Raw genomic sequence first — 15,859 nt, forward strand, 5'->3', positions numbered from 1 at the left:
GCAAGCGGCCATTTTGTGTGACATTTGATTGACCCACGTCAGAGGCCAGTGGTCGGTCTCGAAGATGAACATGGCTCCGTACAAGTGACACAACTTCTGGGCGGCCCAAACAAAACAAGCGCATTCTTTCTCTGAAGCGCTGTAGGCTTCCTCTCTTACAGTTAGTTTACGGCTCGCATAGAGGATAGGAGACTCCTCATTTTCGTCGCCGACCTGACTAAGTACCACACCCATACCTCTGTCGCTTGCGTCGCATTGAGCCATGAATTCCTTTGTGTAGTCTGGCGCGCGAAGCACAGGACGAGAAACCAATAGCGTTTTCGAACTTTTGAAAGCGTTCTCTTTGTCCTTATCCCAGTGTACGCTACTTGGTGCTTCCTTTCGGAGGGCGTCCGTTAAAGGACTTGCCATTTGCGAGTAATTCGGAATGTACCGTTGATAGTACCCCACAAGTCCCAAAAATGAACGAAGGTCTGTTTTCGTGCGCGGCTGAGAAAATTCTCCAATCGTAGCTATTTTCAGCTCGGCCGGCCATCTCATGCCCTGGCCGACAACATGGTCCAGATAAGTAACCTGCGAACAGCCAAATCTACACTTTTCCGCTTTTTATCGTTAAGCCGGCTTCCCTCAACCGCGAGAACACCTATTTGAGGTGCGATACGTGTTGTTCCCAGCTGTCCGAAAAAATTGCTACATCATCAAGATATGGCAAGGCGAACTCCTGCAAGTCTTTTAGGACAATATCCATTAACTTAGAGAAGCTAAACGGCGCGTTCTTCAGCCAGAAGCTGAGTCCGAGAGGGCGAAAAGTGCCTACAGGTGAGATGAATGCGGCACAGCGGCTGGCACTTTCTGAAAGGGGAACTTGCCAGTACCCCCGCACGCGATCTATAGTTGAAATGTATTTAGCAGTGCTAACTCTTTCAATTCGTTCCTCAATGTTGGGTATTGGGTACAGCTGATCCCTAGTGATGGCATTTAACTTCCTGCAGTCAACACATGGACGAGGGTCCTTGTTAGTGGTTTCTACCAGTATTAGCGATGACGTGTAGTCACTCTCAGCTGGCTCAATAGCTCCCAATTCTAGCATGCGCTGTATCTCTGCCTCCATAATTTCTCTCTGTCTTGGAGACACCCTGTAAGGTTTTGATCTTACGGGTTCGGTTGATGTCAGCTCTATTTCATGCGTTATTAATTAGTTCGGTTCTACCTGGCCGATCGCTGAACATGTAGAGATATTCCCATAACACCCCTTTTAGCTCATCTAGCTGCTCGGGTCTTAGAGCGTGCGAGCTTACGGAATGTTTTACTACTTCTTCTAGGCCGATTCCAGAGTCGTAGGTCGCCTTATACTCTTTAAACTTGGTACTCGTGTCATCCTGCTCTTTGATGGTATAGTTAACGACTCCGCTCCGCTCTATATACGGTTTCATAAAATTGCAGTGATATATCCTCACCTCCTTCCTGCTACCGGGTATTTTCAGAGCATAGTTCGTATCTGAAAGTTTGTGCAACACTTTAACGGGCCCGTCCCAGTGAACTGCAAGCTTGTTCTTTCTTGAAGGTTTGAGGATCATTACCTGCTCTCCGGCGTTAAACGTACGAAGCCTCGCATTCTTGTCGTAATAGAATTTGGCGTTCTTTTGAGCTACTCCCATGTTCTTTTCGACTAGTTCTTGGGTTGCGCTTAGCCGTTCCAGCAGACTTAGCACGTATTCAACCACTGTTGGATTCTCTCCTCTTTCCTCCCACATCTCTCTTAATATTCTCAGCGGATAACGGAGTGTCTTCCCATACACTAGTTCTGCTGGCGAGAACCCTGTAGCCTCATGTGAAACCGTTCGCAAAGCAAACAAAGTTGCCGGCACACAGTTCTCCCAGTCCTCCTTGTGCTCGTAACAGAGCACCCGCAAAACTTGCTTAAGCATTGAATGTCACCTCTCTACACTGTTTGACTGAGGGTGATAGACGGAACTGTGAATCAACTTTACCCCGCACTTTTGCAAGAATGTGGAAGTCAGTGCGCTGGTGAATACTGACCCTTGATCCGCCTGAATTTCGGCTGGAAACCCAACTCGTGCAAATACTGTCAAAAGCGCGTCTACTACTTCGGTGGAGCTGAGCTCTTTCAGAGGGATTGCTTCTGGAAACTTTGTAGCCGGACACAGCATGGTAAACAAGTACCTGTAACCCAATTTTGTTTTTGGTATAGGCCCTACCGTGTCTAACACAAGTCGTCTGAAAGGTTCTGTTATTAAGGGCACTACATTTAGTGGAGCTTTTCATGTCTCTCCTGGTTTACCCGAGCGCTGGCAGGCGTCGCATGATCTTACAAAGTTTTCTCCGTCTTTGAAACAGCCAGGCCAGTATATTCCATAAGCAATCTTTCCTTTGATTTGTTTATGCCTACGTGGCCAGACCACCCATTTCTATGACCGAGACTCAAAAGGTCCTTCCTGTACTTAGTAGGTACGACTAACTGATCTAGAATCCTACCCTTTCGATCTCTGTAGTGCCGATACAACAATTCTCCTCTCTCTTGTATCGTCACGTTGCGCCTAGCAATGCCTTCTTTAGCTGTGTGGTGTAATTTAGCTAAGCTGTCATCATTCTTTTGCTCGGCTGCCAGTGACTCTCTGTCCACACGTAAGAGCTGATCAAAGTTCTTTGAGGCCGGTGATAATAACGACCCTGTCTCGCTTGCGATTGCGTCAGCTTGCTCTTCCTGCAGGCGTGAACTTTGACACCCTAGCGATACGCTCTCATTGAGCTGGTCAGCTGGTAGGCTTTCCTCAACTGTTATTTTGTCCCTTGGGCCTAGCTCGGATTCAGGTATTGAAGTTATCCCTTTTGCTGCTTCCGCTGGAGCAGCTTGTGCATTTTCAGCCGAAAGCGACGCGATTTTACGAGCTTGGCCTCGGGTCAATGCGTGTACTATGCCCTCTCCCAGTTGAAGCCCTTTTTCACGCAGTAACCGATTTAAAAAATGTAAAGGTACTGCAGAGACAAAAATTTGGAAACTGCGGCCTCGGTCACTAGCTCCCCGAATGCTCCACTGATTTTGACTTTGGTCATGGGCAGACGCACGCTGTGTTCTTCTACAACCTGTTTGATCCATGCTACTTCTCCAGTGAAGTCATCTACCGTCACGTAACACGGATGGACAATATCCATCGTGGCGGCACTGTCTCTTAGCTCCCGGCATGGTTTGCCATTAACTTGCAGGTCGTGAAGATATGGGCTTAAAAGTTCCATATTCTCCTCTTTTTCATCTACGTAGGCAAAAACTACCCTAGGCTTTCCGCAGTTCACAGCGATATGTCCCAGTTTGTGGCCCTTATAGCAGCGGATCGGTCTAAAAGATTCGAATTTTTTTTCTGCTTTTTTTGTACGGTTTCCCCGTTAGGTTTCTCCTCGCTCTTTTCTGCGCGCTTTTCCTCCACGTCTACAGGCTCCTCTTGTCTAGTCTGCGAACCCCTTTTGAATGTAAATGGTTTCCGCGGTCCATTTCGACCGTCCCAATTACCGTCCTCGGCGTTCAACTTTCTACGCGTTGCCTACTCTTCGGCTAATTCCGCCACCCTTTCCACAGTGTTTACATTTCCTCTGTCTTGCACCCACAGCTTCACAGATGGTGGGATGCTTTAGAAAACTGCTCTAGACGCATGCATTCAATGATCCTGTCTCTGCTCTCGTACGCTTCCGCGCTTTTCAGCCACTCGACTAGGTTTGCCTTTAAGCTATATGCAAACTCCGGATACCCCTCGCTATCTTTCTTGCCTGTGCTCGTAAACCTTTGCCGAAAAGCTTCGGCTGAAAGGCGGTATTTCTTCAGGAGACTAGCCTTAACTTTTGTGTAATCACATGCATCCTGTGCACTGAGTCTGGCGATTACTTCCGCCGCCTCACACGGCAACATAGACAGCAACCGCTGTGGCCATGTACTCGGACCGAAGTTCATCTTCTCGCAAGTCCTTTGAAAATTGCTTAGGAACAAGCCTATGTAGGTCCCGACCTCAAATGGCTTTAATAGCCTGTCCATGCGGTATGATTCTGCCTCACTTGATCGTCCCAGAGCCCCTTCACTTCCTTGAGACAACTCCAAACGTTTGCTTTCAAGTTCAAGTTGCATTTTTCTTAACTCGCGATCTTTATCGCCTTCCTCTGTCTCTCTCTGTCCCGTTCTTCTCTCTCTCTTTCCCGTTGCTCTCTTTTCTTTAGACGTTCCAATCCCATTTCAATTTCTTGCTCCCTGGCCTGTTCGGATATTAGCTCCAAGAATACCGATTTTAGCATTTCCTTGCGTACATCTAGGCCCAGTTCCTCACCAACAATCAACAATTCGTCTCTCAGCAGTCTCCTTAACTCCATGATTGCTGCTTTACTGCCTTGGTCCTGCTCGCTAAACCTACCTAGGAAAACACAACCTAGCTAACAATCAACAATCTAGCTTCCCTACTGTTCTAAACAGAACAACCACAAAATGAAGCCTAGAGAGTCAAAGCAAGAACCAAGCACTCACCGCAGACACAGCACCACGTCGCAAAGTCCGTCTCAGCGCTGTGAGCCAGTTGTGAGGATTGGGAGGTCAATCCCACCGTTCGTAACCAGTTGTCAAGATTGGTGTCGGGCATGAATTAGATGGTAGCTGGCCCATGCCGTCGTCCAACTTATCCACGCTGAGGACGTTGTTGAAGGGAAGGACTGCTTCTCATCGAGAACGAGGAATATGGGTTTATTTACAGTATCTACATAAGGACGTTGCAGTTCATCAGTCTAGCATGACTGCGAGAGAAAGTACCCTAAGCAGCCGCACAACAGCAGTTTATAAACACTCGCTCCTCCCTCGATCCCTAGGTGAGGGAAACGTTCGACCAGTCATCGTAGACGAGCGGCCTCTCTGCGGGAGGGCTTACACACACACACTTCCGCACAGGTTCACGGTCCCCACCGAGGTCAGACGGTCTTCGCAGAACTCGGGGCTTACGTCAGGAAAGGCGCATCTTATTCCCCGAGCTGACACCCGCAGCGTGGCCGCCGGTTCGCCATTGTCTTGCGTCTTGAAAGGCGCGTGGGACGTTGCCGCCAAATACGTTCCCTCGGGAACTCCCCCGCTCGCGGCAGACCAGATCGGCGGTGGCGTGTTCAGTCTCAAAGCCTGGTTCGTCGAACTCATCTCGGCAATCCCGCGACGCAGAGTGGCGGACGCGGCGCATTGTCCGGCGCACACAGTAGACTTAGTGACGCCGTTTTGCAAGAGGGTGACGGTGGCTTTCCAGGAAAAGTCGACGCCGCTCTCGCACCTGGCTGGCAAAACTTGCACTTCAGCAGGCCGTTCTTAACACTACATATATAGACCTTTCCATCGGGCGAGGAGGAATGGGTGCGCGGCGAGCCTTTCCTCCTCTCTGGCTTGTGCGATCCGGCGCTGCGCTGCTTGAAAGTATTGCTGTCGCGTGCTGCGGAACGATTTCGAGATGCCTTAGATAGTACTTTGTGAAATTTACGCAATGTCCGTTCATATAAGGTCGTCAGGGAAGCCTTTCCGTGCATCGGTAGCTACAGTACGCGGAAATATCTCTTGGGGGCGCAAGCATGTGACGCGCATCGTCAGCCGCGGTGTGTGTATGTGTTGTACACTATTCTGCGTATATGGGTTTAATTCAACGAAGAGAACCGGCGCCTCTGTATTACCAGCATGAAATGGTAAATCTGCTCACTATCTGATTGCTTGGCGTAGGGACTAAAACATAAGAGCGCATGCTCGTGTACGGTCAACCTAAGGCAACCATGAAACATCTAAGCGGCAAGCGCTACCAAATATTTGTGATACACCGGTATTGCTCTCACGCATTTCAAGTCTAGTAAGCTTGAAATCACTATATGTCTACGCTAGCCCCCTGCATGAGGCCGATGGTGCTGCTCAACACAGCGATCACTGCGGTTGTTTGAACCAGCACGATAATATAAGCTTTGTGCTTCGGCATTGCCTTTTTGTCCTGTAAAGGCATAGTATCCGAGATGGATCGCATAAAAAGAATGCGATGGCTATTTTTGAGGAAAAAATTTCCGTAATACGTGTGAGTGCGTCGTGGCAAACGAAACGAAGACAACCGAAAAAAAAAAACATCGGTTATCATCCTCTTTGGCAAAAAAAAAGAAAAGTAAAACGGGCGAACCCCGCAGTACGACCTCGTATAGTCATGCCGCACAACGTTTATAGATCTATGAACGTTGATGGCGCATGCTTGGACCATGCACAATATAGAAGAATGATGTCTGTAATGCAACACCTAGCACTGCTTAGGATGCTCGCGCCGTTCGTAAACGCATCTCTGAAATTGAGAAATGCTTTGCTGGACAAGTATACTTCAGACTACATGTAAGGTATGCTGTTATTACTAACGAAAACTATTCTATTCATGGGCGGAAACCTCGTCCACCAAACCAAGTAGTCACGCAATGTAATCTGCAGCTAACAGTTCGTACGCTTGTCAAAGTATAACGGCACAGCTCCTATCGTAGCGGAACGGTACCCACACTGTTACGATCGGCGCGTATGTTTCATTGCTCCTAAACCACAGCTTAAAACTAGAGGATAATACTGCAATAAGGTCACATTAGTGAATGGAACTTTCAGAAATCTCCGAGGCTGATTGTAGGCTCAAACATGCGCGCACACATCGCGCTGCGTGCTCCGCCCGCCTCAACGCCAGCAGAAAGTCCGGCGATACCGGCTTAAGCCACTCTAGTGCGTCTCACAGAACCGTTTTCCACGTAGAAGACGCCACGTCATACTAAATAGACCCCACGAGCGCGACCACAAACGCCAGAAACTACCGCCGAGCGTAACCTGCCATGCAAAACGGAGCGCTCGCCCAAGCCAGCATGCCGACTGCCCATATATATGGCGCCACTGCGTAGCAATATGGTGGCGCCTATAGCGGTCTATACAAAACACCGGAAATTAACTCTCAAATATGTCAGTATAGGCAGAATACTTATTACATGTTTTTGGAGTCAAATCTTAAATGCAACAAGGTCCTGCAGAGAACGCAGAATGCTGCATGGTATACTTTTGCGGCACGACAAATTGTACAATCAAGAAGCTTTGGGCAATGTATAATGCCATGGACCATTTTATACATGAACAAAAGGTCAGATTTAATAAGTCTTGATTTTAAAGGTGTTAGTTGAGGTATACTTGGGAGGGCTGGACTATGGTCATCAGAACGACAAAAGTGGTGCTTGAACATAAATATCAATTTATTCTGGACATGTTTGTTCAACAAGGTCAGTCAGAATTAGATTTGCACATTGCACCCTAAACTATACAGGCGTAGTCTAGTAGTGAAAGGCACACATCAGAATGCAACTTCAGAAAGGCAATAGGTGAGTGGAAGTCACATAATATACGACAAACAACGGCAAGAGCACGAAGGGCACGTTGTTGTGTATATTTAGCGTGTGAAGAGAAGTTTAGCATTTTGTCAAATACACACCAAGACTATTATTTCATTTCATCGACCTAGACAGTAGAGCATCCCAAAAGGTGTATGAAAATTACACATGTTGTGTTTTCTGCATATTACTTCATACTATAGTTTTGAAAGCATTTAGGAGTAGCTTATGGTTTCTGCACAAGCTTGAGAGTGAAAAAATGTCTTTATGGAGGTCAGTGCAATTGTGAACACTGCTGAGAGTTTCACACAGCTTTAAGTCATCAGCATATAGAAGAAATGAAGAATGTTGAATTGCTGACGAAATGTCATTTATGAACAGAAGGAAGAGGGCCAAGAACAGATCCTTGAGGAAGTCCGTTAGTGACCTCATACATAGCAGAACTTTATGTATTAATGCCAATGAAGCATTATCTATTGCTTAAGTAATTTGATGCCAGGGCAGTGATGGAAGAAGGTATGTCCATTTGCTTGAGCTTTATAATGAGGAGCTCATGGCAAACTACATCAAATGCATCACATAAGTCAAAGTAAAGAGCATCTAACTGGCCCCTACTACATACCGTACTGGAAGCATGGGTCATAAGTGTGACCAAGTTTGTTGTGGAGCGCCCTCATAAAAAGTCATGCTGTTCATATATTAAAATGTTGTCATCACTAACAGCAAACCGGGAATGCAATACAGATTTAAACACTTTTGATGCAGTGCAGAGAGATATAGGCTGGTAGTTAGTGAACAAGCACTTGTGTACATTTGTATACTGGCACTGTCTGTGCTACCTTCCAAGCACTAGGAAACATACTAGACTTTAGGGAACTATCGAAGATGCTTGTGAGAACAGGGACAAGTGTGCTTCTATATGTCTTAACCAGTGTGAGGGGATACCATCAGTGCCACAAGGGAAAGTTTGAGGCACTTCATACCCTTGAAAACAAGGTCTTCATTGACTGATAGCATACACATCGTACCATACTCAGAAGGAAGGTTACTTGAGGTAGGAGCATTTTTTACACCATATACAGAACTGAAGTGTTCTGCAAAGCCATCAGCAGTGTTTCAGACAACATTTCCTTTTTCATCAACAATGTATACATATTCGGTACTCTATTTAGAAGAGTGAGAATGCACGTAGCTCCAAGAATATCTTGAATTACACACCAAAACTAGCAAGTGGCCAGCTTCGAGGAGTGGATCTGGCCCTCAGCAGAGGTTGACAGTGTCCTGCGAGTGCTGTTTACCTTTGCTGCAAAATCGGGCAATCCACCTGTGGCGAAGCATTCCTCAGTGGCTGGCCCTGTCTTCACCTCCCTATTCCCCACCTCCATTACCCTTAATAGGCCTATGAGCAACCCTTCTTTTAATAAAGCTGTACCATACCATACCAAACCCTAGTGGATTCAGTTGCCAATGCCAATTGGAGCTTCGTAGCTAATGATGTGCGTTCAAACAAATTGGCCTATAAGACACATAAGAAGTCTTTCTTTAAAGCATGTCATCACGAAGAATTTCCTCACAATTTTCACATGAAACCAAAACTGAGCACATCAGGAGTGTGCATAACCACGGCTTAAAATTGCGTTACATGTAAGAAGTGATATTGCAAATCGAAAAAAAAAAATCAAAATATTTGTTAAATGACCAACCAAGGATTTTCTTGTTTGTCCCTGCTCTGAAACTTGGCCAGCAAAACTGTCAGCGTGTCTTGAATCCCATATATTTAGTATTTAGAGAGTCATTGCTGAAGTGCCACGTACATGTATGTGTAACATGGCCACAGGTGTGCTACTGAGTGCCGACCTGCCAACCTCAACAGTTGAAAAGCACTGCAGTTGAAGCGAAAAATAATTGTAGTGAAAAATACTAAAATTGTTCTTATAGTCAACATGTTAAACTTGTATTAAAAAAAACATCCCTACCTTTGTTCTCTAGGGTCAGTGTAAACAGGTAAACAGCTATATAGTCAAAACAAGGATGGTGTGCACAACAGACAAGCAGAAATGTGCATGAACTTTTTTCATGAAATATTCACAAAATGGATGATGAACTTTCAGTTACCATTTACATACATTTATTCTATGGGAGAATGGCACTGCTGCTGCAGGGTAGATAAACATATTTGCGCGCATCCTAAAATTAGCCTCTGAAAAATCATTAGGCGACTGTATTTGTATTCTTTTGAATTTTGCCGCTATATTGGCCAAAAATGAAAAACAATAAAATTATTGGTCTCAATACGACAATTGTAAACAAGCTCCATAAATCTGGCATATTACGATAAAATCGTAAAGGTTGGCAGGTGTGCGAACGTCGCTCAGATCTATGGCCAAGCAGCGCTCGCTTTAAGAGGTTTAATTACTGTGTCAAAAAAAAGCTGTGTGCCCCTTTAAATAAAACAATCTCCCAACTGGCTTTCATGGAAATCAAACCTAAAATGTCAGGAAGTGAATGTGGGCGCACCCTCAATGAGTAGGAGTGTAGTAGTACACATAAACTTCGATATAGTGAAGTAGGTAAAATCGACGATTTGCTTCGTTATATCAAAAATCAGTTGTATTGAAATTCGACCCTTTTATGCAAATAAGTACAGTCGCCGATCGATTTTATCTTACACAGAAAAGGGCCGCAGAATTTTCCAAATTATCAGGCAATCGAAAAAAGCAAATTTGAATGACAAAACAATTTTGATGAATTTGGGAGTGTGGGCCGAATGATAGTTTCATGCCACGTCGAGGATATATTCACATCGGTGGTATGAATTAGGCAAAGCTAGCCACGCTTTCGAATGCACTCCGCCCCCGCGGCTGATGGCGTCGCCCGCACTGGGACGACGCTATCACGAAAAGCGCCGGCAGTGGGGAGGAAATGCTTCACCTGCCTCTCGCTCCAGCAGGCCACCGAAACTCGAGATTACACAACCTCCAATACTAAACGCGCGGCAAGACGGTTCACGTGACGCCACGCCGTCTCGGCACGCCCACTCTTTGCACATGCGGCAGATTACCTCCAAACCAGGGTGCGCGGCTGCGTATGCGCTCAGCCGCGCTTACAGCCATGCGCAGCCACGGCAAAGATGGGCGCCGGAAATCGCGGCATGCGCCAATTTACCACTCGCGCGCACTTCCCTCCCCCTCTTTTCCTTTGCTCGCGTGGGAAGACGGCACTCCTGAAGCCACCATATGTCTTGTCTCACCCTCGCACACTTTCACTCGCACCTATAGCGCGAAGTGCGCGGGGCGCGATAGGGTCTTATCGCACCTGGACTTTATACTGAACATGATGCGGCTCTACTTCGGCGGTCGCTCTTGTCGCGCCGCGCGCGATTTGAGAGGTGCGTTTGTAAGCAGCCGCTTATAATTGAATCATTTGTCCATCTGCGTGCGCCGAAGTTTCCATTTATTTTCTCGGCATTCCTTTGCGGCAAAAGTAGAATTTCATTATATAGAAATCGCATACAAGCACACCTCGTTATATTGAGGTTATAAATACATGGTTTTTACGACAAAAGGTTATGAAAATTCAAATACTTCGTTATATCTAGAATTTCGTTGCAGTTCGTTATATCGAGGTTTAACTGTACTAATGAATGGGTCATCGTGGCTTGTGAAATATGCAAAAAAAAGTTCTGCCAGACAGCATTCTTTTATTCTCGCACACAAAATTGTTGATTTACTCAAGCACTCCAGCAAACTGATTCATTCATTTCGCCTGGCCTGCTCCTGACTTGACACTTCCATCACCAGCCTCAGGCACAACTTCGGAGAGCCACTTTAGGTATGGTGGGTTTCCATGCTGGATCTGCACACATAATGTGCAAATGTGAAAAAGTTACTTCTTAACCACGCTCTGTTGCAAGGTGCATGATGAGAACACAAGCATAAATTGTGTAGAAAGCTTGTACAATAGGAACAGTGTCCGCTAGGATCTGCAGAAGCTTTTATTTTAATGGAAGGTGTCGCCCAGGCGTTCTCCACAGCTTTTCCTCCATGAGTCATTTTCTCCAGTTTGCATAAGGCATGCAGACATTTTCATATATTACAATGGGGCATATAGGCACAGTTGAGAAAAAAACATGGACTATACCTATGTAAAAAACACAAGCTTAAAAGAAACAAGATAATATGTATAGGCTCCCACGCACCAGCCTTGTTCACATTGGTATTCTTTAAACTTGTACTGCTTCTTATGTAGTCAGTGTCTGTGTTTTTACACAACTGTGCCATGATTATCCCCGACCAAACATGCTTTCATAAATCCTACATTTTAACTCTTCCGTTACTGGGAGAACTGTGCCGATTTTCGGTGCTTTTACATTTTAACAGTTTATTTCAAGATGGAGTAGTCGCAACATATAATGTGATACATAAAATAATAGCCTGATCACTCTGGTGTTTTGAATGAATGTATAGCAGAATTAATTATCCAGACAATTTTTGAGAATTCTTATGTGCAACTTCAAAGAAACACCTCAAGGAGCATGAATGAAAGTAATATTTGCTATATTTAGATTAATACCAAGAGTGAAAAGAAAAAAACTGAAATATACAAAATATGCATCTGGTTCTTAGTTCCAAATTTCTGTAAGTGAGATCATGCAACAAAATTATTATCAAGACTTGTTAGCGCTAATACAAGCCACAATGATGTCCATGTTATGCACGAAAGCAGTACCTTTGGAACTGTGAAAACGGTTGATTTCTTATCGTACAGGGTGCATTTTTTTATACTCATTGCAGCAGGCACCTTGTTCCTGTTTTACTTCATTCTTTAAGCTTGCAAGCAATGGTTGTAAGGTCAGGGAGCATGCAAGAAGCCTCCTGACACTTGATTATATCGTTCGATGGGCTTTTCTGGGCAAGCAAGGTGGTCTAATGTGCGTTAAAATGGTGCTGGCACCTCCACATGCATTGTTCAGTTCTTGTACAGTGCTGTACAGTAACGTGGAATGTTGCAGAATATTGTACAGTAATGAATAAGGGCACTTTGACAGGCGGTGTTCAAAATGTAAGAGCTTAGACAACTAGTCAAGCTTTGGTCGATTGCAATTCACTTCGTGCTCTTGTGTGGGTGAAAACTCTACATGATGGGAACGATTACACGTAATAATCTGTGCATACGCCGTTGAAGCATTACGCTGTGGAAGCAGATAAAAGCAACCCACAGGGGATAAAATAAAGTTGCACTTGATATTAGTTGAATACAATTATCAAAATAACACGCACTCATGAGCATCTACCATTGCTTAAGACATCATTAAAACAGCCTATACATCTTATAATAAAAATGACAACCCGAGATAAACTTCTGTGTCTTCGCTGCTTCTGTCATTTAAAATTTCTCTTGCCGAATCAATAAAAGCCCAAATTTTCAGTCTTTTTACTTAAGAAGTGCTAGGAGCACTGCAGGCTAACCTCGACAATACCTCCAGCCGAAGTTTTATTTTTCGAGACTCCCCAATCTGTTAAAAAGCGTAAAATATGACAAATATATAAATTTCAGTCCTCATTTCAGAGGGTGCATGATGTTGTTAGTATAATTCCAGCAGAAATGTATAACACGCAGAAAAGCTGTCGAGCAAATTGATCGATTTCTATAGGCGCTGTAACGAAAGAGTTAATCTGGCACCATACTGCAGTGGCTCTTTTTTCTAAACATGCATACCTCCCACTTTTGGTACCGTCTGCGTTCACGCAGTTGCTAGATGAGACACACTTGCGAGCTTAAAACATGATGTGTTTTGTAAAAAAGTACTGGCAAATTCATTTTGTTTCCAGTTTATTTTTATTGGTAGCTGTCGACTCCATAATTACGGTATGAAATTGAAATTTCGTGAGAGCACCACAAATAATTAAACACAACGACTCTGATTCAAATAGTTCGAAATTAGGGGCCAAGTATAGCACAGCTTTGAATGTGAAGCAGGGTCACGTCACTGACAACAGCGGTGGTGGTCATGTGGCATCACAAACAACTCAAACCCATGCCAGTCAGCCCTGTGCAGTGGTTGAAGGCCATACAATGATCACTTCCAATTGTGTGCTTCTTTTGTAAATGCCCCTGATCCTTTCCGCTGTTATCCCATCAAGTGATCAATCACCTCAGCTTTTGGCAGCATGCGTGCATTTATGCGTCCGGTATCACAAGACTGCCATATCGGGTTTTGGCGACTTGAATAGCCTCCTGCTTCACATCCAATGCTGTAGTGCAGTTGGTGCACATCTTTAAGTGGTTGCAATAGGCCATAACGTTATTAACCATTTGTTGTGGCCTCGAGGAGCATAATTACTGGGTCGAGAGGTACCCATTAAAGGTATAAAAACAAGACAAACATTTTTGTCAGTAATTCTTTAGATGGACAATTACCAGTTTGAGAAAGCCCCACAAGCTTATTAAGAATGATCTGCTGTGCACACAGCAACATGCTCACAGCACACTGCCTGTGCTTACAATCAGACAGGAATCCAAAAGCGTGTTCATAGCGTTGGCAACAGCATACTGTTAGAACCATCAGATGCAATGTCATCGCCATCTTGTGCACAATTTCGTGAGGGTTGCTGTGGGTTCATGTTTTTGCTCTACAGCGATCTGGAGCAGTATTGTCGATCAATCACCTTTGGAGATATGATCACTTTCGCGCGATTTCGTGCGAGTCGGCGCCGGACGCATTGGGGTATATGGCCACCAGTGTTCTTGGTGCTGTGCCAAGCTTGCTATCTGCACACAGTGCCAGGAATGCTGTCGACTGCACACTTCAACAAGTCCAATGCAGAACCAGGTAAAATCTTGTGGAAGTGATTGTAGCATCTCCAAACGTGATCGTCCGAGAATGCCACCTCTGTGTGCTTGACATATGTGGCCAATGCAGCGCTAATGGCGACGACAAAGCACCGCTTTCTTTATGAGAGTTCATTTGAAAAAAAAAGATTACATTCTTAAAAGGTAAAATCTCTAAGTCTAATTTTTCCGGATCCCAAACATGGGGGCATACTATATATATATTTATGAATCAGGAGCATGTTACATTCAGGTTCCCTTTTTTCTTACTTTAAACACATGAAAATTGTTTGTGCATTAGAATCAAGTAAATATGGGAATTAGAAGCTTAATTAGTACAACTTTGTTATTAGTCAATTATGCATTCCAATTTCTCATGCATGTAATGTCCACTTCTTCAATTAATCCAGTTAAGGGAGCACAATTGTACTATGTGCATCAGGTGTTCTTAAAAAATTCTGTTCAGTCTAAAAAGAAAAACAGCCGATATAAGTATCAGTGTTGTGGAGTTGAGAACCACATATATTCCATTCCATTTAGAGGAATGGAGCCTCGCAGTAATCGAACTTCTTTGAACTCCTTGGAGTGGAAATATTCAGGCCATTTCCACTCTGTGGCTCCAGTCAATTGTTTCCACACTACCAACGGAAATGCTACGCTTAATAAATGTATTAAAGGCTAAAAGACAAAAGCAGTGTGCTGTAATAAGAAGCAAATAAAAAAAAAGCAATATGCTGCGCAATTATGGTCAATTATAACCAGGGCATCAAAGCGAAAAATATTTTTCAATTGAAGGTGGTGCCAGTTCATTCTGGTTTGGATAAACAAAGCATCTTGAACATCTAACCTGTTTACAAACAGCTTTGGTGTTACAGTGATTGATCCTTGACCCCTCATGTTTTTGTCAGCTATGTGATGCATTACACACATTCTCTAAACAATCAAATCCTTTCATCAGTGAAAAACAGCTCAAAATAAACAAGGAAAAGCGAAGAACACAGGACAATACACAAATATACCTTTGAAATGGGGTTATTATAGTGCATTTTACTTCCATTCATACGAGTTCACTTTTTAGTGGCTTGATGCATGCGCTGCTGTAAGTGTATTATAAATCCCCATTCCTCACAAACCCCATTTCAAAGGTATACTTGTGCTTAAGCAAAATAAACCCAAGTAGTTGGCATTCAGCGCTTGTCCTGTATTGCTCCCTTGTCTGTGTTTATTTCATGCTGTTTTTCACTGATGGATACGCACCAACTAGCTAGCATTCATATCCTTTTAAAGTAATTCCTCGTTCAAGATGGATCAATTTATTGAGACTGAGGCAGGCCTTAGACTGATACAGTGCTGCCCAGCACCTCCCCGAAGCATGCTAGGAATGCAATCGCCACATGTAGCTTTCAACAGGTAGAGTGAAAACTTATTTCTAGCAGTCCCAGAATCATTGCTGCACTGGACAGTTTTAGCTTCTTGTATATGGAGCTATCATTAAACCCTTTCGGGGAGGTTCCATGACAGTGTCAGATTTGCTAGCAGTTTCCTCTCCTTATAAAGAGTGCCACACATGGCAGACCACACGGCCTCGTGAGCAGAGGAATGTTCGACATGATATGGTGTGAATTTG

General features: G+C 44.4%; 1 protein-coding gene across 2 annotated transcripts in view; it reads right to left on the minus strand.

Annotated features, from left to right (window-relative positions):
- Positions 1-11,081: 11,081 nt before the first annotated feature.
- The window catches only part of LOC142575752 (protein CutA homolog), a 33,301-nt gene continuing 28,523 nt past the window's right edge, over positions 11,082-15,859 (minus strand). For both annotated transcript variants that reach the window (XM_075685374.1, XM_075685380.1), the window contains exon 7: positions 11,082-11,256. In XM_075685374.1, the coding sequence (XP_075541489.1) occupies positions 11,158-11,256 (99 nt within the window). In that variant the 3' untranslated portion in view covers positions 11,082-11,157. The remainder of the gene's footprint in view (positions 11,257-15,859) is intronic.

This window comes from Dermacentor variabilis, chromosome 1 (genome assembly GCF_050947875.1).
Source record: "Dermacentor variabilis isolate Ectoservices chromosome 1, ASM5094787v1, whole genome shotgun sequence".
NCBI lineage: Eukaryota > Metazoa > Arthropoda > Arachnida > Ixodida > Ixodidae > Dermacentor > Dermacentor variabilis.